Source organism: Diabrotica virgifera, chromosome 9 (assembly GCF_917563875.1).
Source record: "Diabrotica virgifera virgifera chromosome 9, PGI_DIABVI_V3a".
In the NCBI taxonomy this organism is placed as follows: Eukaryota; Metazoa; Arthropoda; class Insecta; order Coleoptera; family Chrysomelidae; genus Diabrotica; species Diabrotica virgifera.
Window position 1 is genome coordinate 189,363,808 of NC_065451.1, and position 26,023 is coordinate 189,389,830.

General features: G+C 31.4%; 1 protein-coding gene across 2 annotated transcripts in view; it reads right to left on the reverse strand.

Annotated features, from left to right (window-relative positions):
- Positions 1 to 26,023, reverse strand: part of LOC114329010 (histone-lysine N-methyltransferase SMYD3-like) — a 78,514-nt gene that overhangs the window by 12,223 nt on the left and 40,268 nt on the right. Inside the window, exons 9-11 of one of the 2 annotated variants that reach the window (XM_050662702.1) lie at positions 15,733 to 15,895; positions 11,097 to 11,231; positions 6,130 to 6,298 (exon numbers count right to left, since the gene is read on the reverse strand). In XM_050662702.1, the coding sequence (XP_050518659.1) occupies positions 6,130 to 6,298; positions 11,097 to 11,231; positions 15,733 to 15,895 (467 nt within the window). The remainder of the gene's footprint in view (positions 1 to 6,129; positions 6,299 to 11,096; positions 11,232 to 15,732; positions 15,896 to 26,023) is intronic. The other variant, XM_050662703.1, reaches the window with a different exon arrangement.

Sequence of the window (26,023 nt, forward strand, 5' to 3'; positions counted from 1 at the left end):
ATTTTGGAACAAAGTCGTATAGGAATAAAACAAAGATAATTAAATTTTCTATCAGATGCGGTTGGTTAAAAATGTCTTAATTTATTACCCTTGCTGCAAAATAGCAATAAATATAAAATAAGGAGGCAAAACAAGCCTGTCCTTATTCAATGATTTTCCATCACTTAGGTTACACTTGGAACCTTCCTAATTCGCTTAGAAAATTTTTGTAATGTGCTAAAACCGTACACCAAATTTTATTAAAATTGACTTACTAGATTTTGAATAATAATTTTGCAATCTAAACTTTTTTTTAAAAATTAACATTTTTTAAAATCTTGCACAACAAAAACTAGAACATACAAAGATTTGTCAATTTTTTACATATAAAGAAGCACTCCACCTATCTAATGCACTTTACAGAATTGAAATCGGATTGTTTAAGCAGCCTCAGCAATGTTTTAAAGTTATAAACAATTTTTTGGCTTATAAACAAATTAGTCCTGTGACCAGGAGGGGGTGCTACGGGCTCCTTTATTTAGATGGACTTACCCAAGATTTTTATGTATTTTTTGACCCGTAGAACACGATTTTTTTGGGTAACAGTTGATCCGGATGTCGATAAGATTGTTATAAACAAAGAACTTGAGGAATTACATAACATCGATTTTTCGCAAAATAAAACATTTTTTTGTATTTCTTGGGTAATTCTAAGCAAAAAATGTTCTTACAAGTTTTTTCGTAGGATGCATAGTTTTCGAGATAAACGCAGTGGAACTTTCAAAAAATCGAAAAATTGAAATTTTTTAACGCGAATAACTTTTGATTAAAAAATAAAATAGCAATTCTGCTGACAGCATTTGAAAGTTTAAGTCAAATTATACAGGTTTTAATTATTTGCATTGCTAAAAATTATTTTTTTTATTATTAAACAAAGCTATTTGTTTATAAGCCAAAAAATTGTTTATAAGTTTAAAACATTGCTGAGGCCCCTTAAATAATCTGATTTTAATTCTGTAAAGTGTATTAGATAGGTAGAGCACCTCTTTATATGTAAAAAAATTAGACAACTTCTAAATGGTCTACTTTTTGTTCAGAAAGATTTTAAAAAATTTGAACTTTTTTAAAAACATTTAGATTGCAAATTTATTATGCAAAATCTATTTGGTCCATTTTAATGAAATTTGGTACACGGTTTAAGTATATTACAAAGAATTTCCTAAGCGAATTACTAAGGTTCTAAGTGCCACCAAAGTGGTTAAAAACATTGAATAACAACAGGAGTATTTTGCCTCCTTATTTTGTATTTATTGCTATATTGCAGAAAAGGTAATACCTTAAGACATTTTTGACTAGTCGTATATCATACAAAATTGAATTATTTTTATTTTATTTCTGTATGACTTTGTTCCAAAACGAACCGTTTTAAAGTTATAAGCAAAGAAAGCCGAAAAAAATCGATGTTTTTCGAAATTTTTAAATATTTTAATTTTTTTATTAATGTTCCGGGCATATTTGAGAAGGAGCATAAGTCAATTATTATTACTGAAGGTGTCACCTAACTTTATCTGCAAAAATCCGAATGCCACCTTTCACATCCAAAAATAGACGTTTTTTCACAGATCCTTACTGGTCTATAATGTAAACTACATATATATTCATTATAATATTAGGCGATGATGTCACAGCTGAAAAATAGACGATGTTGCTTGATTTTGTATCGTATTTCACAAAGTACCCCGCACAAACCTTATAGAAATTAGGTCCCAGTGGATTTAGTTCATACTTTGGGAAAATACTCTTTGAAGTATCCTGATAAAAAGTTCTCATGGGCACATCTCGATCGTATGAAGGATTTTCAAGATATAGAGGCACAAACTCTGAAAACTATAAGATTTACCGGATATTTCAATTCCCTGAGTTACTGGTTATCTGGCAACATGTAGAAGTTTGAACTAAATAAAAGTGCTAGTAGTCTAGGATTTTTTCCTGGCTATCCAATGGCGACCTTTACTTTGACCTTGACCTTCAACGGACGTCATCTTCTAGAGTCTCGATGGTTTTCGGCATTTAATTGATGCAACTGAATTACTGGAGGGTTTTTGAGGTCGCTAAACACGAATATGCCACCAGAACCGACTCTCGGAGCACCTGGTTTTTAAAGTCAATGAAAGGGGCTCCTGAAGTTTCGAGGGTCTTCGGTACTACACTGATGCAAACGGATTACTCATAGGTTTTTGGATTTAGTGAGCACGAATACCACAACAGAACAGAAATCGGAGTACCTAGTGCCTAAGCCTAAGGCACGTCAGGCTTTGGAAATTCGAGAGCGTTCGGTACTAAATTAATGTAAACTGATTACTAATAGGTTTTTGGGGCTGCTGAACGTGAATACGCCATCAGATCCGACCCACGGAGCACCTGGTACCTAAGGCAGGTCTTCTTCTGGAGTTTCGACATTCTTCGGCATTAAATTGATGCAAATGGGTATTACTCTTGCGTTTTTGGGGTTGCTCAACACAAATGCTCCATCATAACAGACACCGGGGTATCTGGTGCCCTAAGGCACGTCTGGGGTTTCGAGAGTTTTCGGTAGTAAATTAATGCAAGCGGATTACTCTTGTGTTTTTGGGGTTGCTGAACACGAATATGACTTAGCTAAAAGACTCTGGAGTATCCAGTGACCACGATGAATAACACTATCAAAATAGAATATAGTAAATCAATCTTAAAATAAATGAAGGAAAAACATTGTCAAAAATATAAATTGAGTTATATAGGTATTTTAATAAAAATCTACAAATAGCAAAAAAAACTTTTCACCAATTTGTAAGCTTTCTTTGACAGCAACTCAGAAAACCTCCGAGTACTCGGTGTGTATCAATCCGTTTGCATAAATTTAGTACCGCAAACTCTCGAAACTCCAGAAGATGACGTGCCTTAGGCGATTGGTACTACAGTGTCTGTTCTGATGGCGTATTTGTATTCAGCAAATCCGAAAGGCCATGAGTAATCCATTCGTATCCATATTTAATGCCAAAAAGTCTCGAAACTCGAGAAGATGACCTTAGGCACCAGGTGCTCCCTGGGTCTGATCTGATAGCGTATTAGCGTTGCTAACGCGCGACCCCAAAATCCATGAGTAATCCGTTTTTATCAATTTAATGCCGAAAACCCTCGAAACTCCAGAAGATGACGTGCCGTATGCACCATGTGATTCGTGGGGCGGATCTGATAGTGTATGCATGTTCAGCAACCCCAAAAACCTAAGAGTAATCCATTTGATTCCTTCGAAACTCCATAAAATAACCTGTCTTAGGCACCAGGCGCTCTTCTGTATGTGTTTATCACGTATTCGTGTTCAGCAACCCCAAAAACCTATAACTAATCTGTTTGCATTAATGTAGTACCGAAGACCCTCGAAACTCCAGGAGCCCCTTTCATTGACCTTGGAAACCAGGTGCTCCGGGAGTCGGTTCTGGTGGCATGTTCGTGTTTAGCAACCTCAAGAAACCCTCCAGTAATTCATTTGCATCAATTAAAGGCCGAAAACTCTAGAAGATGACGTCCCTTGCAGTGTCCCTGGCCACCACGTGCTCCGGAGGTCAATTCTGATGGCATATTCGTGTTTAGCGATCCCAAAAACCCATGAGTTTATATCAATTTAATGCCAAAAAACGATCGAAACTCTAGAAGATGACGTCCGTTGAAGGTCAAGGTCAAAGTAAAGGGTCGCCATTTAATAGCCAGGAAAAAATCCTAGACTACTAGTACTTTTTTTGATCCACACTTCTACATGTTGCCAGATAACCAGTAACTCAGGGAATTGGAATACCCGGTAAATCTTATAATTTTCCGAGTTTGTGCCTTTATATCATAAAAATCCTCCATACGATCGAGTTATGCCCATGAGAACTTTTAATCACAGTGCTTCAAAGAGTATTTTCCCAAAGTATGAATTAAATCCACTGGGACCTAATTTCCATAAGGTCTGTGCGTGGTACTTTCCGACTATTTTGAATTAGGGATGAATGCTTCGACTTTAAATCGAACATTACATACATTAATCACAAAAAGTATCGTATAATTTTTAAAACAGAAAAATAGTTTAAAAGTATTTTTAATTTTTAGCAGAATGTAATAATACTCATATATGGCCTCCTTTAGGTGTCTACAAACCCATAAAATTTCAAGTTGAAGCGTGGTTTTGCCGAAAAAAAAAGTTTAAACAAAACGTTGATCAGAGAAAATATTTATTTTGGATATTTGTGTTCGAGAATTGAATCTGTGCACTGTGTGCTTAATTTTTCAACGAGGAGGTGCGTTATTATAAAAAAAAGAGTAATTTAACCTCAGAACAAGCATCCCAAATCGTAGCTTTAATTGGAGATATACGATCTCAGCAATATATTGCTGATATTCTGGGAATCCACCAATCCAGCGTTTCAAGAAGTGTTTTCAGAAGGTATAGAAAATCAATATAATTAATAAATTTTAATACAAAAGATTTAATCAAAAGCTTACAAACCTTTTATCAAAAGTGTTCTTATTTGCATGTTGTGTTGCAGAATATTTGGAGTAAATTTAGAAGGAACCAACGAACTGTCAATACGGATGGAATAGGCATGAAGAAAATTAATGCGGCCAACATGCCCTAGAGAGAGACAGAGAATGGGCAGGAAAATTTGACAGGCCGTGTAATTTGAGTTGCCCATATCAACTTTAATCGGGGAAATGGGCCTCATATTTATTTTTGGTATCAGGGCTGATGGGCAGTATTTCCAAATTTAAATACTTGTTTGTATTTAAATACGTCAGAATTCTCTTCTTCATTAAAAGAAGTACTGGTTTTAATCTGTCTTTCTGTCATTGTCATTAAGTGATACACAATAAAATTACTTATATTTATTAAATATATCATGGCGCAGTTCTAAAACCTACAAAATAGAATATGCCAAAAACAAAGGAATTAGAACAGATCTAGCAAATCTCTCAGCAATAGTTTTTGCCAAAGCCAAATTTAAAAACTGCACAAGTTCACTCCTTGAACAACTGTAAACTAAGGAAAGTTTTTGAAAAACAGAACAGCCATATTAAGAAAAATAAGGTACTTACAAACAACCTGTACATTATCCGAAATCGTGAAACTGATATTAATTCTGCAAATTTATTACCCTTAATTGACCTGTTGGGACCGTTTGGCGGTACCTAAAAGTGTTTCTGCATTGTGGGAGTTTAGTTACAATAGAATAAATTGTATCGGTATACGTAAAATTATTGAAAAAATTCTTATAAAATTCTAAATATAAAAGTAATGTAAAAACATAATCAAGGACTTCTTCACTTTATATAAAACAGTCACTAATTTAGTATTTAAATAGTTTTAAAATTATTTAACTCCCAAATAACAATTCTGAAAAGTATTTAACCACCAAGTATGGTATTCTGAACTCTATTTACTCTGTAAATACAAAAAAAGTATTTAAATTTTGAAATATGTACTGCCAATCAGCCTTCAAGTTAAAATATGAGGTCCATTCAACGAACTGTCAATACCGATTCAATCGGGTCCATTTATATAGGCAACTCAAATTACACGGCCTGTCAAATTTTCCAGCACCTTCTCTGTCTCTCTCTAGGACCTCTCTCTTGTATGTTGGTGGCAATCTCGCTTCACTATTCGAATGGGACGGGGCCATTCGATCCGTATTGACAGTTCGTTGAGAGGAACACATTCTTTTTGATTCTACTGATGCTGGTAGATTAATCAATGGAACTAATAAATATTTCACTTTATAGCAGGGCAATAAAAAGAAAAAGGCCTCAATTTTAGTTACACCGAAATCCACGAGAGGTCGTCATTGTGACTTAACATCTCCAATACTTCTTAAAATAAATTCAAATTACGGGTTGATCCTAATTTTATGCTCGGCAGTGTATTTACTGACAAAATAACACTCAAATTTTTCTTAACGGGAAAATGCAAACATATTGTTTACATCAAATATTTAATTACATATCTACAAAGCCAAAACTGAAATATCCAACACTTCATTTAAGATTTTTCAAAACTTGAAGACTTGTATATGACCAACTCTAAACTACTTTAGTATAAAATGTACTACTAAAAAATAAAAAAGTAATACTCACAATTCTTCCGGTGGAATATCCCTATTTTGTGTTATTCCTTCCACAGTTTCAAATACATTGACCAAAAATAAAAGTTTACCGGCCAAAAGGGGAGGATACAGTCGGGAAAATATCGTTTCTATTATTTCAAATATCAACAGTCCGTATTTAAGCCTCTCCATTGGGTGTTCTAAAAATACATAATTATAAATTCCATTATTTGGGACAATTAATTGGATTGGTGGATATTTACTTCGATGTCATTAATACCCAACTAGATAAGACATATTTTTCATACTTTTATCATTTTTAAACTAAAAAGGGGTAGTTCCCTAAGTTGGCTGTATACCATATAGTTAAAAAACTCAAACATGAAGTAAAAAACCACTTCTATGTAATTGGTATATTTATTAAAAATTTTAAAAATTTCAATGGATTGAAAAAATGTGTCCAATTCAGAACGTTTTCCGACCTATCGGTCCATCATAAGTGAATTCGAATACTTGCTAAATAGCCCCAGAACCAAACAATGGTTGAAATTATAATTCAATCTACATTATGTTGTAGTGATATTGAACAGGCTAAACGCCGATGTTAAAATATATAACCTTCGGGAACATGGTGAAACTGTACTCAACGTTGGCCTAAGATAGTTGAATAAGTTTCCTGGTAGAATTTCACCATGTTCCCGGAGGTTATATCTTTCAACATCGGCGTTTAGCATGTTCAATATCACTACAACATAATGTAGATTGAATTATAATTTCAACCATTGTTTGGTTCTGGGGCTATTTAGCAAGTATTCGAATTCACCGATGATGGACCCGATAGGTCCAAAAACGTTCTGAATTGGACACATTTTTTCAATCCATTGGGATTTTTAAAATTTTTAATAAATATACCAATTACATAGAAGTGGTTTTTACTTCAAGTTTGAGTTTTTTATAATTTTTATTTTTTATGTATTTTCGTAGCAAGTATATTTTTAGATATAGCTGATTTAGAAGAAGCAGTTTGAATCTCAAACTACTACTCAAACTCAAACTATACAGGGTGTCCAGAAACTCTCCCGACAAACGAGATTCTTCGGATAATTTGAAGATAATTTAACCCAATTCATCTAGTCCGAAAATACTTCTTAAGGGAGCTAGAGCTCTTTAAATATGGCGTCTTGTAATTGGTTTTTTTAAATAGCTTCAGAAAGTTTCTATTTAGAAAACGAAAACTGGTACGAATATTTTTCTTCCAACGATAAATCGATTCCAACAATTGCGAATTTCTAGTACCGGTCATAGGCGTCCGTTTTGGATACGGCAACGGTTATTTTATTCCATAACTTTTTTATCGTTAACTTTAAGTATTTTTGACAATGGATTATTAAACTCTGAAGTATTCTGGTACTAAAAGGTATATGAGCAGCAGACTTTCAAATCGCACTTTGTCCATTTTTTACATTTTTCAGGAAATAAGAAAAACTGACACTCCGTTATTAATAAAGTTAAAAAAACACACACAAAACATGAAAAAATGTACTTTTGAAGTTATACTTCTTTAGGCGCGATGGGAGTGAAATTTAATATGCGCGAATTCATCAAAAACCTTGTTCCCCGGCGCAGACGCATTATACCTTTGCTCTGCTTGGGTGTTCAAATGACATGATAATAATTATTGTTCAATATGTAGGTTACGGATAAACAAATATTGTATATTAGTTTTTATTGTTGTGAGGACACAGACAAAAGCAAGTTTATAATTGTAGTAACTTTTTAAATAGTTTTTAAATAGTTTTTAAATACAACAGGTACGTACTTAATTGTAAATGTTTCAGTATTGTAATAAAAAATTACATAGTTAGGTACTTACCTATTTGGAAAATGTATGTACCTATCTATTTATAGTAGGTAATGCTTTGATTTACATAATTTGATTACCAACAAAATTTCTACCACTCTTCATCTAATATACCTATTGTTTTCTTACTCTATGTTTTGTTGTATTTTAATATTTTAATTCCCTTTGTGAACACACACAGACACAAAAATCAAACTAATTTGATTAAATTCAGAACAGTAAAACGTTCAGTTAGCCTACCTTCCCACATGACAAGTACGTGCAAGTGGTCAAGACGGGTGTCGGGTGTGTGTAAGTGGATTTCATGTCTAAGCACGCGGGTTCGAATCCCAATGCAAGTTTTTATTTTTTTATACATTTTATGATTGTGAATATATTTGTTATATAATTTTTTTCAGAAAATGCGTATTTAGTTAAAATTTTTGCAAACAATTATTGTTCAGAAATCATTTCTTTGGTGCATTTTTCAATGTGTTTGTGTGTGTTTTATTCTTTTTTTTTTAATTTTTGGTTTCTATTGTTTTAATAAAAATGTTTGGAAAGTAGTAAGTATTAAAATTAGTTTAATATTTAAATAAAATATAAATAAACTGTTTAATGTACATATATTAATTTCGTTTAAATCATATAATAGAAGTATAACTTCTTACGTGCGTACAAAGTACACACACATTCTTTTTTTATTATCAATTTGCCCTGTTTATAAGTAACAACAGACTTTATTAGTTTTTTTTAAAAGATTTTTTTTTGGTGGACAAAATGCCATTTGATTGTTATTAAAGGACAAAATGTAGTTTGATTGTCCCTAAATGATTAAAATAAAAATATGAACTAAAGATGCATTTCTGAGTGTTTGGAAAGCAATATAGAAAATTAAAAAAAAATCATATGACATGGATGTCGTCCTCCAGAAGGCAGCAACTTTCTTCTTCATCTTCACAGTTTTTCTTTCTTAAGAAATTTCTGTACAAAACCTCTGTTTTGAACAATACTTTGAGTAATACAATTACAATACGTAATATTTTATTTCCCCAGCAGTTTCTTTGCATTGAGTTTTGATTATTCTTTTGGTTTTACTGATGCCTCTATAACTTTTTTGAGTGAAAGTGCTGCATGTTTTATATCAAACAAAGTCCAATCAGAGCCTAGCTTGCGGACTTGTCCTTTCTTTAATCAGTTTTTTAGAAAGTCAGTCAACGTGGATCTTATTTCTACCTCACCTCTTCCTGCTTTATGCTCAAGCCATGTATAAAAAACAGGAGTTTATGTTAAAATATCTGCCACACAAAATGCAAAATAAAGTCGTTACATGGTAAAATAGTATTGTAAGATAAACGAATCGCATTTTGTCCAAAATAGTGCTATTTGTTTGTCTCTCGGTAATGGACAAAATGCGTTTTGTTTGTCTAGGTGATTTTTAAAGCCAAAAATATATATGAAATAGTACGCTTAGAATGTCTAGGAGTGTGTAAATTAATAAATGATGTTTTGAGAATCCAATGCCACCTCAAGTCAAAATGTCAAAATATGGACAAAGTTCGATTTGAAAATCTGCTCCGCATATACTCTTACTTTAAGCCGGTATGATTCATCGTTTTCTAAAAAAATCGATTTGAAAATTTTTCGTTTTTTGGCAAAACTTTATTTATATTCCAAAGATGAAGCGATTTTATCGATTGCGAATTTCTAGTACCGGTCATAGGCGTCCCTTTTGGTTAAGTCAACGGTTATTTTATCGCTTTCGTCTTTATTTTTTAAGCATTTGTGACACTACGAGCTATTCAATTCATATACTCAATTACGAGCTATTCTAGTACTAAAAGTTACTCTGGCTTTAAGTCGATAAAATACACAGTTTTGTTTTGATTTCTTTTTTTTTAATTAAAAAAACGAAAAATTTTCAAATTGATTTTTTCTAGAAAATGGTGAATCCTATCGACTTAAAGCAAGAGTACCTTTTAGTACTAGAATAGCTCATTTAATAATCTAGTGTCAAAAATACTTAAGGGGCTATCCTAGTGCAAAAGAATTCATATACTTGTTTGGGAATTTCTAAAATAAAAAGTACTGTAGCAATTGTTTTGAAAATTTGCATAGGCATTTATTATAAAAAGAATTACATGTAAAACAATTTTCATAAAAAAATATTGAAAACTAAACGACTTATGGCACCGCGAAAATAAAAACATAGGTCCACTGCTGCAGTGATTGGGGCTAATAGAGATCCTGAAACATAAAATTTCAAAGTGATTATTGGAACATAAGTTATTTCCTATACCATCAACTAGGATTTTTTAAAAATATTGAAATTTGGAAAAATGACGAAGTGTTGAAAAAAACTTTTAAAATTAGCTAAAACATTTTCAGTTTCAAAAACCGCCAAATTGACATTTTTTATCCGATCAAAAAATCCTTAGGTGATGGTATAGAAACTAACATATATTTCAATAATAACTTTGAAATTTTATGTTTCAGGATCTCTATTAGTCCCAATCACTGCAGCAGTGGAGCTATGTTTTTATTTTCACGGTGCCAATAGATGGCGCACAAATCGTTTAATTTTCAATATTTTTTGTGAAAATTGTTTTACATATAATTCTTTTTATAATAAATGCTCATGCAAATTTTCAAAACAATCGGTACAGTAAAGTATATGAGTTTCGTACTTTTACACTAGGATAGCCCCTAAAAAGTTAAAGACAAAAAAGTTATACGATAAAATAACCGTTGCACTACCCAAGACGGGCGCCTATGACCAGTACTAAAAATTCGCAATTGATCAAGTCGATTTATCTCTGGAAGATAAATAGGCATATCATTTTACGTTTTTCTAAATAGAAGTGTTCTGGAGCTATTTCAAAAAAAAACTAATTACAAGACGCCATCTTTAAAGAGCTCTAGCTCCCTTAGGAAGCATTTTCGGACTAGATGAATTGGGTTAAATTATCTTCAAATTATTTGAGGAATCTACGGTCTTCGTTTGCCGGGAGAGTTTCTGGACACCCTGTATAATTGTTCGGTCTGTAACAATCAACATTACGTTATAATATTATAGCAATAAAATCGCTACATTATAGCAATAAAAACTTGACAAAGACAAATTTCTATGACTATGTATAAATTAAAAAAAATATTACCATTACCTCCCCACAGGAGATGCTTTTCGTATAAAATATTGTATATATCTAAAAGCTGCAGAGAATTTGGCGGAAATATTGTTTTGTAGCATTCCGCTATTTTTTCTAGGTGTTCTATGGAAAAAGAGCTATAATCTAAAATAATAAAATAAAAGAAAATATAAATAATACAACTTAGCAGAAAAAGTATCTGTTAAAATAATAAGATTATTAAAAATAGAAAAATTGTTTATTGAAAACCCAACAACTCATAAAAATAGAAATAATATTAATCTAAATTAACCAACACATTATAATAAGGTTTAAAAAAGAACTGTAAAATGCAGGAAGGAGAGCTACTACATGTTTTAAGAAATGGCATCACCTGAGTAAAGTTAACTGCACCCAGTGACGGATCTACGGGGAGGGAAAAAGGGTAAATTTCCCACCCTAACAAGCTCCAAAATTAAAGAAAAAAATTGTTGAAATATAGCAATATAATAGCTGACATGACATTTAAACCACAGTAAGACAAATTCAACCCCGTTAAACACGCTAGTTAGGAAAATGAAAGTAACTTAATGCATATAAGTTATTATTTATGTATTTTATGTAATTTGGGTTTATCTTTTTTATATCTTTTGATTGGTGTTTCATTGGAAGTTCCTCATCTAAGGAAAATTTCCCCTCCCAAGGCAAATGTCTAAATCCGTCACTTACTCCACCTATTCTATATCTATTTAAAATTCAAATTCAAATAATGTTTAAATACATATGCCAAAGCCCCTTTGGTTATTTCTAAGTCTCAGTCCTCCATTATTTACTTTTTGAACAACTTTCCACGAAAGAAGACGAAAAGGGGACAAGAATAAGAATTAACAGACGTAAAGCAATCGACTAAGAAGTGACAGATAACATTATTTGACAGGTGCCGCCATTTTTGTCTAGTATTTATATATTTTCAAAAAACCCTGTTACCACATAATGGTGTAAGGCTGTGCAACTTTATAATATTATTAAAGTCGCTACCGCGCATGTCAAGGGGCATAGATTACAATGCTCTCGTATTAAAAATTTTTCCCAGGCTCAAATGCCACCATTGCTAACAAGTACAGGGGTTCTCATTATATTTTGACTTCCACTTATTTTTCTTAATTTCGGGAATACAAAAAAAGTTTCAAATAAAAGTTGTATTATTTTATCTGTACCGACCAACAGTGTAGCAACAGACCAAATTTTGTATACAGGGAGTGCCCAATAAAATGCATCTTCAATATTTCAAATGGGACACTCTGTATTTTTTTATAGTTTTGAGTAGCCCTGCATTTCCTGATTACAAATATATAACATAGTGTAGCATTAGTTTTGTTCTATAATGGCGTATGGTACTACAAAAGGGTAACCATAGGCTATGCACCTGACATAATAATAACACAATATCTGATATATTAGAAAATTTGAGACGAAGATATTACTTGTACATTGATAACAATGGAGAGCATTTTGAGCATATATTGTAATCTTAAATGTAGTATTGTATCTTAAATGTAGTATTGTAAGTCATTAATTTTGTTGACTTTCTAAATATATTTTTTTTCTTATCTTAGTATAGTATAGTAGTACCATACGCCATTATAGAACAAAACTAATGCTACACTATGTTATATATTTGTAATCAGGAAATGCAGGGCTACTCAAAACTATAAAAAAATACAGGGTGTCCCATTTGAAATACTGAAGATGCATTTTATTGGGCATTCCCTGTATACAAAATTTGGTCTGTTGCTACACTGTTGGTCGGTACAGATAAAACAATACAACTTTTATTTGAAACTTTTTTTGTATTCCCGAACTTAAGGAAAATAAGTGGGGGGTCAAAATATAATGATACACCCTGTACAGAAAGTAGAGGGACTAAAAAGTAAAAAAAGAATCAAACATAACGAGTTTTAAACAGACACACACAATTGTTGATAATGGACGTATACGGACATACGAAATATCATACAACACTAAAATCTCAATAGATATACCACAAGTAGCCCAGTAAATGAACGGGAAATTCGGCAATACCGTGTAATTTTCAGGGGCAACTCCGAATTGCATGAAAATTTGGATTTAGGTTCTACTTACCCTCCACTTCAAAGTTGAAATTGTGCCGTTGGTTGCTTTTTCTTAGGGGATGACAGTCACCCCTTCTCGGGGGTGAAAAAACATACGTTCAAGTAAGACCGGAAATGGATAAATTGACTGATTTTAAGCAACTTTTGTTCTATAGAGTTTTTTACGTAAGTTAATACTTTTCGAGTTACTTGCCATTGAAAATGTTGATTTTTCGACAAAAAAAAACTACGTTTTCAGGCGGTTTTTCGCAAATAACTCAAAAAGTAAATATTTTATCGAAAAAAATATCCTGAGTAAAAGTGTAGCTTATAAAAAACCCAAAAAAATGGTGCTTCAGTAAAGTCTATCAATCAAATAAAAACAAAGTTGTAGCTCTTGAAAAATACGTTCTTATTCGTCTAATTTCAAATCGAATATTTCAAGGTGAAATCACCGAAACATTAAGCACTTTTCGGGAAAAACCCATTTAAACTTTTTAAAAGTGTTTATAAAAAGCTTTGTTTTAATTGGTAACAAAAGTTTTTGCATTAAAAATAAGCGAGTTACGCTCAAAATAAAGTTGGCCCTCTTTTTTTTTGTAAAAAATCATGAAAATCTCGCCGTGTTTAGCTCCCCAAATGAAATTAATCGCTACCGCTTTACAAACAATTTACTTACCTATCTATTTTTTATATGATCTGTCAGTCTCACCGGTTTAAAGTGTGTATTTTTGAAAGGGTTATAATTGAAAAAGCTTGAATGGGTCACTAATCACGAGTGTATGCAAATTTTGAACAGCCATATCTTAACCTTTTGTCTTACGGAGAAAAACAATGAAACTAGCATATTTATAATAGCAAAACCTACATTTTTTTACTCTTTAATATTTTTCTTATCACTAATACTTTTTAGATTATTTTGAAAAAATGAAATTTTTCAAAAATTTTTAGAAATTTTTTTTTTACTATAAAACCAAATGTTTTCAAAAATAAGCACTTCAAACCAATCAAACTTACAGATCATATAAACGATACACATACAGCTAAAATAGAGGGTAAAGCCAAACGATTAATTTCATTTAGGGTGCTAAATAGAGGGAGGTTTTCACGATTTTTGTTACCAAAAAAAGGGGCCAACTTTTTTTTTCAGTGTAACTCGTTTATTTTTGATGCTGTAAACGTTTGTAAAATCAAATAATACACGAATAAGAACGTATTTTTCATAAGCGACAACTTTGCTTATACTCAATTTGTAAACTTAACTAGTACACCGTTTTTTTCGTTTTTTTAAAGGCTACACTTTTGCTAAAAATATTTTTTTCGATAAAATACATATTTACTTTTTGAGTTATTTGGGAAAAACGGTCTGAAAACGTTGTTTTTTTGTCGAAAAATCAACATTTTAAATCGAGAGTAACTCGAAAAGTATTAACTTACGTAAAAAACTTTATGGAACAAAAGGTGCTTAAAATAAGTCAATTTATCCATTTCCGGCCTTATTTTAAACACGCGTTTTCACCCCCGAGAAGGGGTAAATTTCACCCCCCAAGTAAAAGCAACCAACGGCACAATTTCAACTTTGAAGTTTAGGGTAAGTAGAACCTAAATCCAAATTTTCATGCAATTCGGAGTTGCCCCTGGAAATTACACTCCAAAACGGTCATTTATTGGGCTAAAAGCAAATTTGATTTATTTAGCTGATTTATTGCCCCGTAACGCAATGCCGAGAAGAAGCACTACGGAGCAGAGGACGACCACCAACCAGATGGGCTGACGATCTGAAGCGTATTGTCGGCAACTGGATGCAAGCCGCACAAAACAGAGAAAGATGGAAAGAGCTGAGGGAGACCTATGTCCAGCAGTGGACGCGTACGGGTTGATAATGATGAACGCAATGCCAGAACATTCAAATTTGGCAGCAGTGAATTTAGGGTCTATAAAAATATGTTTGTGTTTGTTTACATATGCAATTGAATTCTGTTGATGGTGTGTTTCAAAAATTTTTCCAACAAAAAGACCTCATTAAGAAAGTGCTGTTCCAAAAATATTTACAGGCTTCCAAAATACTTGACAAAGCAGGAAGATGTGCTGAAAGGAATAGTTATATGAAAAGGAGAGAATTAATTATAAATATTCAGCAACAAAAACAAGACGAATGACTTCAAATAATATTTTGTGTTAATTTAATCAAATGTAACTCTTAAAAATTGTATTCTTCCTGCCATAGGCCCAGTGTTATATTGGTAAATAGGCCCTCTATTTGACAGGTCAGTACTGTTGCCACATCTACTATTAACGTCTATTCAAATAAAGACGACCATAACTGAACTGAAAATGAATGAAACGAAATATCTCAAAGTCCCTTGAGTTTTGCCCGTTAAAGAGTTAAACCATTTTGTTGCATTATGATTGTTTGACACAACAATAACATCAATAAACATCCAACAAACTCATCATTTGTTGGGTACCTAAATCACCGTAAAATATTTAATTCAATTTTACAAAAAGATACAGAAATATAAAGGTAAATCTACAAATTTAAAAACAATACTTACAAAGCTTTCTGTATTTAGAAACGTTCTTCATTTCCCTAGATATATGATTCATATTCACCGATCTGTGACAAAGTGCACAAAATCCAGAACATTTACGAACGCCCATCTCTATCTCTTTAATGGCAGTATTTTCGCAAGAAGGGCATTTGAACGGACGCTCATTCTAAAATATTGTTATTTTTAAAACATTTCATGATGAAAAAAGAATTAAGAACTAAAATTTTTGCGCGCTAATATTATCATTTTTCTGTGATGTACGCAATAGACACTCCGCGGCACAAAATTCGGCCACTAAAAATGTGAAGTTTGACAATTTATAACTTTTTTTATTTGTATTCCGATTTTTAAGATTCTTGCATCGGATTGTATTTGTAGGTAAACGTATTGACATCGTTTGTTATTATTCTGGTAATAAACAATTTTTGCTTAGATGGCATTATATGGGGGTGAATGGAAGCGTTGTATTATCTTCTAACTTTAAAAAAATCTGTGGAAAAATTGAAGGGCTGATTTTGTTTCATAGTCCTTTCGTATTATGCTCCAGGGTAATAAGCTAGAAATAGACCATGTTCGGGACACTCAAAGATCCAGGTAGCTGACTACTTTTTTAGTTATTGTATACCTATAGGATGAAAACCTACCTGTTTCCTGCCTAGAGTTCGCGTCCGTTTTTTAATTATTAACAATTTAGTGCAAAAATCGCGATTTTTTCGATTTTTTGCACCCCATTCAAAAGCTAAATAGTTGACATAAAATTACAAAATTTAATTTTTTAGAACATTAAAAAACCTTCAAAATGCCGATTTTTGAAAGTTAAAAAGTTAATTTGTTGCTACGCAAACTGCAAAATAAGTGAAAATCGTTATTTGTTAATAACTTTTACTAAAACTACCTTAGAACTTTAGTGTTTTACCCAAAGTTGGGTATTGGGGTACTTAACAAACCCTAAAAATTTGAGACCGATCCATTAATTAGTTTAAAATTATTCTAATTGTTTATCCCAGAGACCTTTATTTTGCAATAACATAAGACAGAAAATAAATAATATAGGGCAATTCTGCGTATACCAAATGAAAGTAGAAAACTGATACTATCGAAATAAATGTACCAAAAAACGATAAAAAATTATCTAATATAGTCAAAAATCCTAATGCCAAATTTGTGAAATTTTGTAGTTTAAAAACATTTAGAATAACTTTAAAAATATTGTCCGTAGAAAAAGTCATTTTACATTAGAAAAGCTGGTATTTTACATGAATTTTTAAAAATGTAGTTCAATTGGTAAATAGTCGAGTGAAGAGTGAAGGGGAAGCTGGGAGCCGACAAATGCATGAGTTCAAAAACTAAAAAAGGCAACTTAAAACTACTATCATTTTCTATATCTCGGGATCTACTGAATATATTTTGATCGTTCTTTTTTAATTTGTATGTAATTTTTCTGTACATTACAAATATGCAATTTGTCTAGACATATATTAATTAATAAACAGTCTAATTTGTTTAAACAATTTTTGAAAAAATAATTTTTCCCAAAAATCCATGATTTTAATCATACTATCGTTATTAATCATAGAAAAAGTTAAAGTATACTTTAATAAATAAATTATCTTCAATAAATAATTATCTAATAAAAATCAATTATTTATTAAAGTGTACTTTAACTTTTTCTGTGAACATTAATGATACTATGATTAAAAGAATAGATTTCTGTAAAAAATATTTTTCAAGAATGGTTTAAACAAATTAGGCTGTTAGTAAGATAGATTAGATTAGATTAATTAATAAATTTATAAACAAATTGCATATTTGTAATGTACGTAAAAATTAGATACAAATTAAAAAAAGAAAGATCAAAATCCATTGAGTTGATCCGGAGATACAGCAAATTATATTCGTTTGAAATTGCTTTTTCGGTATTTTAACTCGCTGGATTTGTAGGTTCCCCTAGTAATCGTTTGCACTACATTTTTGAAAAATCGTAGAGGGTGCTGTGAAGGCATAATGTTTGTGCAAATTTTTTAAGAAAAAATATAAATCCCATTCTTTAAAATGGCATTAATGAGATTCCTTAATTATTATAAACAAATTAGCTGTGAATTAAAAATAACATAATAAATAACTTTGTCCCAAATGAGTCCAGGCCAAATTTTTTTATTTGAAAATTCGTGTTAAAATATTATTTTTTCGAATATATAAAAAGATTATTTCTACGGACAACATTTTTAAAGTTATTCTAAATGTTTATAAACTACAAAATTTTAAAAATTTGGCATTAGGATTTTTGACTATGTTAATTTTTTATCTTTTTTTAATACATTTTGATACTATCGCTCTTCTACTTTCATTTGGCATATCCAGAATTGCTCTATCTTCATTATTTTCTGTCTTATTTTATTGCAAAATAAAGGTCTCTGGGATAAACAATAAGAATAACTCCTAAACTAATTATTGGATTGGTCTCAAATTTTGAGGGTTTGTTAAGTACCCCAATATCCAACTTTGGGTGAAACACTAAAGTTCTAATGTAGTTTTAGTAAAAGTTATTAACAAATAACGATTTTCACTTATTTTGCAGTTTGCGTAGCAACAAATTAACTTTTTAACTTTCAAAAATCGGCATTTTAAAGGGTTTTCAATGTTCTAAAAAACTAAATTTTGTATTTTTATGTCAACTATTTAGTTTTTGAGTGGAGTGCAAAAAATCGAAAAAATCGCGATTTTTGCACTAAATTGTTAATAATTAAAAAGCGGACGCGAACTTTAGGCAAGGAACAGGTAGGTTTTCTTCCTATAGGTCTACAATAACTAAAAAAGTAGTCAGCTACCTGGATCTTTGAGTGTCCCGAGAAAATCCTTATTACCCTGGACTATATCTCGGAGGTATCCCCAAGATTTTGTTTTTTTGTTGCCTATATTGTAAATGATTACCTGGATGAGGTTGGATTGATAAGATTGGAATGGCCCGCATGTAGCCCAGATCTCAATCCAATCGAGCATTTATGGGATGAATTGAAAAGAGCTATTCGCCGTTGCCCTTGGCCTCCAGACAATTTGGTAGAGTTAATGTTAGAGCTGGTAGAGGAATATCGGGCTCCCCAGGCAAGGATAACACATCTTTGTAACGCAACTGCAAATTTTGCCAATTCCTGTTTATTGCGTAATTAACTTCTAAAATACTGTGTACAGATGATACAAAAGCGACAGAACTGTAACTATGTTCTTAGCCACTACAGTGTAGTCGCGTCGTTATTTAAATACGCACCATTTTAGTGCAGCCGATATGTGAAACAATTGTGCATTTAATGATAGAAGTATATAATTTGGACCACATATAATGCACATAATATTATAAAGGTTCAAATTTAGATATGAGGCAATTTCAGATTTTGTCTTTTACAAAAATGGCGGGGATTCAAAATGGCGACTATACATTGTGACTAATAGCACGATAACTTTCGAACGAGACTTCAGATTTCAACCAAATTTGGTATATAGGTTCTTTTTTTGATGTATAAGATCGAGGTCTTAAACCGGAAGAATCGGTTTACCAGAAGTTGTGTTTTTCCTGGTTTTTATGTAAAAATATTCTGTTTTTTTTTCAATTCTTTCACCCTGTATGTATTAATTTTTCAAAAAGTTGATACCACCATTGAAAAGAGCATAAAAATATTTTTTAGGAAATATTTTTAACTTTTTAGTTATGTTAATTACCATTTAATAAATGCAAAACGTATCTTCACATGTAGCTATATGCGGCAGATTCGTGCAAATATTATAAGAATTATTGTGCATTTAATGGTACAAGCATATAATTTCGACCACATATACTACACATATAAAGGTTCAAATTTATATACGAGGCCATCTCAGTTTTTGTTCCTTTTACAAAAATGGCGGGCATTCAAAATGGTGACTATACATATGTGACTAATAGCACGATAACTTTTGAACGAAACGTCAGATTTCAACCAAATTTGGTATATATGTTCTTTTTTTGATGAATAATATTGAGGTCTTGAACCGGAAGAATCAATTTACCAGAATTTGTGTTTTTACTGTTTTTTATGTAATAATATGTAGTTTCTTTTTCAATTCTTTCACCCTGTATATTTTAAAATTTCAAAAAGGCAATAACGCCATTGAAAAGAGTGTAAATATATTTTTTAGGAAATATTTTGAACTTTTCAGTTGTGTTAATTACCATTTAATAAATGCATAACGTATGTTCACATGTACCTATGGGCGGCAGATTCATTTTAAATGCCCGCCATTTTTGTAAAACACTAAATCTGAGATGGCCTCATATCTAAATTTGAATATTTGTATGTGTAGTATGTGTGGACCAAATTATATGCTTTTACCATTAAATGCACAATAATTCTTACATTATTATACATAGGTACCTACATGTGAAGATACGTTATGCATGTATTAAATGGTAATTAATATAACTAAAGAGTTGAAAATATTTCCTAAAAAATATTTTTACGCTCTTTTCAACGCCGGTATCACCTTTTTGAAAAAATAATATATACAGGGTGAAAGGATTGAAAAAGAAACAACATATTTTTACATAAAAAAAAACAGTAAAAACACAAATTCTGGTAAACCAATTCTTCCGGTTCAAGAGCTCGATCTTATTCATCGAAAAAAGAACATATATACCAAATTTGGTTAAAATATGACATCTCGTTCAAAAGTTATCGTGCTATTAGTCACATATGTATAGTCGCCATTTTGAATGCCCGCCATTTTTGTAAAAGGAACAAAAACTGAGATGGCCTTGTATTTAAATTTGAGCCTCCATATATGTAGTATACAGGGTGTCCCAGACTAATTCAGCCACGCTATATCTCTTAAACGAATAGAGATTTTCGAATGGGACAGAAAGTGATCTATTCTACTTGTAATACACTTTAATATGACGTAGAAAAAAATCATCCCCTAAATATTCATCCCTTAGTTACAACCCCTAACTTTAATTTTTTTAATAGCACCCTGTATATTTTTTTATAGTTTTGGATGTGGTCTTCTATTGTCTATTCAACACATTTTTTGAAAATAAAATCGGTTCGTAAATTATTAAGAAAATATCAGTTTAGTTTTGTTACTTATGTGTCCCAGACTAATTTATCCAGGCTATATTTCTTAAACGAATAGAGATTTTCGAATGGGACAAAAACTGATCTATTACATTTGTAATACACTTTAATAAAAAAAATTATCCCCTAAATATTCATCCCTTAGTTACAACCCCTAACTTATTTTTTTAATAGCACCCTGTAAGTTAGGGAGGAATATTTAGGAGATGAATTTTTTCTACGCCATATGAAAGTGTATTACAAATGGAATAGATCAGTTTTTGTCCCATTCGAAAATCTCTATTCGTTTAAGAAATATAGCCTGGATAAATTAGTCTGGGACACATAATTAACAAAACTAAACTGATATTTTCTTGGTAATTTACGAACCGATTTTATTAGACGATAGAAGACAACATCCAAAACTAGAAAAAATATACAGGGTGCTATTAAAAAAATTAAAGTTAGGGGTTGTAACTAAGGGATGAATATTTAAGGGATGATTTTTTTGTACGTTATATTAAAGTGTATTACAAGTAGAATATATCACTTTTGTCCCATTCGAAAATCTCTATTCGTTTAAGAGATATAGTGTGGCTAAATTAGTCTGGGACACCCTGTATGTGGTCCAAATTATATGCTTCTGCCATTAAATGCACAATAATTCTTATAATATTTGCACGAATTTGCTGTATATAGGTACATGTGAAGATACGTTTTGCACTTAATAAATGGTAATTAACATAACTAAAAAGTTAAAAATATTTCCTAAAAAATACTTTTACGCTCTTTTTAACGACCGTATTAACTATTTGAAAAATTAATACATACAGGGTGAAATAATTGAAAAAAACAACAACATATTTTTACATACAAACCAGGAAAAACACAACTTCTGGTAAACCGATTCTTCCGGTTCAAGACCTTCATCTTATACATCAAAAAAATAACCTATATACCAAATTTGGTTGAAATCTGAAGTCTCGTTCAAAAGTTATCGTGCTATTAGTCACATATGTATAGTCGCCATTTTGAATCCCCGCCATTTTTGTAAAAGGCAAAATCTGAGATGGCCTCTTATCTAATTTTGAACCTTTATATGTGTAGTATAGGTGGTCCAAATTATATGCTTCTATCATTAAATGCACAATTCTTATAATATTTGCACGAATCTGCCGCACTATTTTAGACGTTGTTTCAGATGAATAATGACGCACTGTAAATGGGGTTGAAAATGGGGGGACTAAATTAAGATAATGAAATTCGGACCAATAGGGATGAAAATCAAAGCCATCGCTGTAAGAATAAACGGCATACTAAATATTTAAAAATAGTTTTTTTGTACAGAAAAATTTTAAAATCAAGAACGACGCAACTGTAGATAGGGTTGAAAATGGGGGGATTAAAGTAAGATAATGAAATTCGAACCAATAGGGATGATACTAAAAGCCATCATTGTAAGAATAAATGCCATACCGATGCTCCTGGACGATTACTCCTCATCTAATCACTATTTTAAATATTTAAAAACCGTTTTTTTGCTGTACTGAGCAAGTTGGCTTTTTGCAGTTACGTCATTCTTATTCCGGACCGGCGATATGATCAATTTCAAAGCATTCTTCAACACAAAATCCGGGTTGATCAGGACATTTTTCGCAGTGATATGTTGTTTGCTTTCTAATTTTGTTTTCGGAGCATATCTTGCCTCTTTGTTCGTCCCTTATTTATTTACCATAGGAATTTTTGAAATATTATGTTTGGAGGAAAGTTTTTGTGGATTTTTAAACACAACTTTCTGTTTTTTACCCTTTGAAGGCCCCGGCATACTTTCCGCCATTTTGAATCACGAAACTACCACAACAAAGGACGAGTAAAAATTTTTGACACTAAGTTCTCACACAAACCCTGACAAACAGTAGAGAGTTATTAGAGAGATATCGAAACCCCATTTAACATCGTCCTTTAATAAAAGATCCTTTATTTTGACATATACGCAAGCGCAGTATCACATCCTTTATTTTTGTCCTGTAATAAAATACAGGCCGCCTGTATTTAAGGAAAAATAAAGGACAAAAATCTTTTAATAAAGGATCCTGTATTTTGACGTAACGTGTCAAAAATGTGACATATTTGTCAAATTATGTGAAGAAACAAGAAAAGAAAGGCGTCTAACTTCACTTATATTTATGTTTTTATCACATCTGGATATTTTTGATCTAAGTTGAAGTTTTATTTATTAAAAAGAACTCCTAAATAAAGGAATAACAGTTTATTCTCAGATATAGATTATTAATGTTTTGACCCAAATCAATATAAAAAAGAATATTTAAGACCATTGAGTTATTAGAAAAAGTTTGTAAACAGGAATTTAAATATAATTTTTGTAAATAATTTTAGTGTTTAATAATTAGGTACAATAATCAGACATAGAATTTCTTTACAACTCATTTAAACTCCAGACATTTTTGTATATAAATAAATATTTTTATTACAGATATATAAGATGTACCTACCTAATTTCAATTAATTTGAATGCACAAGTATCATACTTGAGACATTGTGGAAAAGTTTAGGATTTGTTCAAATTCTGCATTCAAAGGTAGAGTTCAATTCAACAGATATATAACATAAATGGTATTAAAATATAAACGGGTTCATACAATAAAACAAAGATTTAAGTGGTTTAAGTATTTATTTTTGAAATTTTTTATCCCTGATGTATTAGAATCTATATCGTTTTGAACCAAAAGTATTACACTTTCGTGCCATCAGCTTTTGTTTATTTAAATATACTGTCAAAATAATTCATCCACCATAAAGCTAATTCATCTATTATTTTTGTCCTTTAAAACACAGTTTTGGGCTATGTCAGCTCCATCTTTGTTGCCGAGCCACAAATCTTCGAGGGTACAAGGATAGTTTCTGCATGTAAGAAGATGTTCCATATTCTGTATTTTTCCATAGTCACAGTTCACATCAGCTTGGTCTATTTTCCTCCATTTTATAATGTTTGATTTTACTGGAGCGACCCCTGGTCTTATCCTATTTATAGTTTTCCGTGTTTTAAAGTCTAGGTCTAGAGATTGTCTGGTTCATTGAACCTAGGGAAGAGGAAAATACTCATCCTGCACTGTTCCAAGGAAGCTTTTCCTGGATTTTAGTCGCTTTTGTGGCGTTCAAGCTTTGTATAGGGCATTCCACTCATCCACAATCTGTTTAATTTTCTATATGTGCTCTGCAACGCATCTGTGTATCAACGGTTCTACAAAACCCGTTAAAACAAATTGTTCATACATTTTTGCTAGTTGTGGAAGTCCTTTTAACGGAAAGTGATATAACATATTTTAAAGGATACGTAAAATCAAACATTAATATGTATTTATAAATTTATTAAAAAACTGCTAATAATAAAATACTTAACATCAGACACCAATATTAAACTATATATATATATATATATATATATATATATATATATATATATATATATATATATATATATTGTTATATTTCTATTTGATATAAAAATTAAAATTTGATAATTATAAACAAAATTCACTTTAATATAAAATATTTTTAATTTTCTCAACCACGGGCATATAAATTTAGAACAACCTGTATACAACAAATTGTTATATTTAATTTTAAGAAGTGATTAAACGATACTCGGAACAATGCGCTTAAAATAAAACTAAAGTGAAATCGAAAATAGGTCATTATCGTTGTTCGCGGAAGGTTCAATCATTAGCCGATGCTAAAGAAGACTTAGTGAAAGTAGATAATAGATCATTAAATTTTGTAATTAGTAGAAAGTAATTTTAGAATGGGAATTAACTATTTTCTTTGAAATCCATTAAGCATATTTAGAAAGTTTAAAAATTGGTTTTGAGGAATACTGCGAATGAGAGTTGGTGGTGGAATTTTGATTTGTGAATCTGGAAGGGATATTTAGAAAGTAGGGGAATGAATGACAAATAGAGAGCAGAATGTTTTGAGCTGTCGAGAAGTGAAGTCGAGTAGTGGACGGTAGTGTACGGAGAGTGAGAAAGCCGGTGTAGTTCCGTGAGTGTGGAGTATCTATCGTGGAACGAGAAGTAGGCCAGGTTGAGAGTAAAAGAAACTCCTTGAGCCAAGAGTGTCCCGGTAGCTGATTGCAGTTTCGAAAAAGGTAGAACACAGCATCACGACAGAAGCAGGAAACGAGAGCTATACGAGTTAGTTTCAGAGGAGAACATTACTGGAAGCCAGGACGAGGTTTGATTGCAGCCAAGGACAGCAGGAAACGGGTCTTATGTGAAGACATTCTCAGTGCACCAAAAAAAGGTCAGTCTCATTTGTTTGGACATGAATGTATGGGTTTTTCGTAGTAAATACCACATTTAAAATTGAGGAAACATAATCAATAATATCAGAAAAGCTTCCTCAAACTTAAATAGAATTGTTGCTGATAAATCATAATAGTTAAATGTTAATAAAAACTTTCAATTTGGAAATCAAAAGGAAATAAGATTCCCATGTAAATGTTATGTTTAAGAATAATAAGATATAGCAAATATTAAACAGTGATTGCCATTTAAATAAAATAAACAATATTTTGATTACAATTGTAACCCATATGTGTTATTATTTTACTCTTTTCTTTCCTATCCCGATTAGGAACCATTAAGAAATACTTAGAAGCCACGTATGTAAGTACTTAATTTTATAAAAAGCCCTGAGATTGAAAACACATTGATATGTGATCTGGTAAATTAGTTAGATTATTATTCATGCATTGATTAAATTAAATGACATATAAAAATATTATCTCATATCAATAATCAAGATCACAACAACTGTCGTCCAACGTGGAGGGCATTGTAAAGTATTTCTAGTGGCAAATTTGAAGGATAGAAAGAGTAAAGCCGGTATTTGAAAATTTATATGCCTGTGGTAAAAAGTGAGATACTTACATTTGATAACATAGAATTTTAGATCTCTTTAGGTACAAATTTTACATAACTGATTTAATATTTTATTTTTACGATATTACATTTGATATATTTATTGACAATTTATAATATTTGGGTGAGAAAAAGTCGTCTTGGTAACATACTAGTAAAATTTCATATTTGGCGGGGACAGTACTTCTTGAAAACAAATGTCTGTGACAAGAAGCCAAAGCAAGGACAACAAAAAACAAAAAGAACATTCAGACCAAGAAGATATTT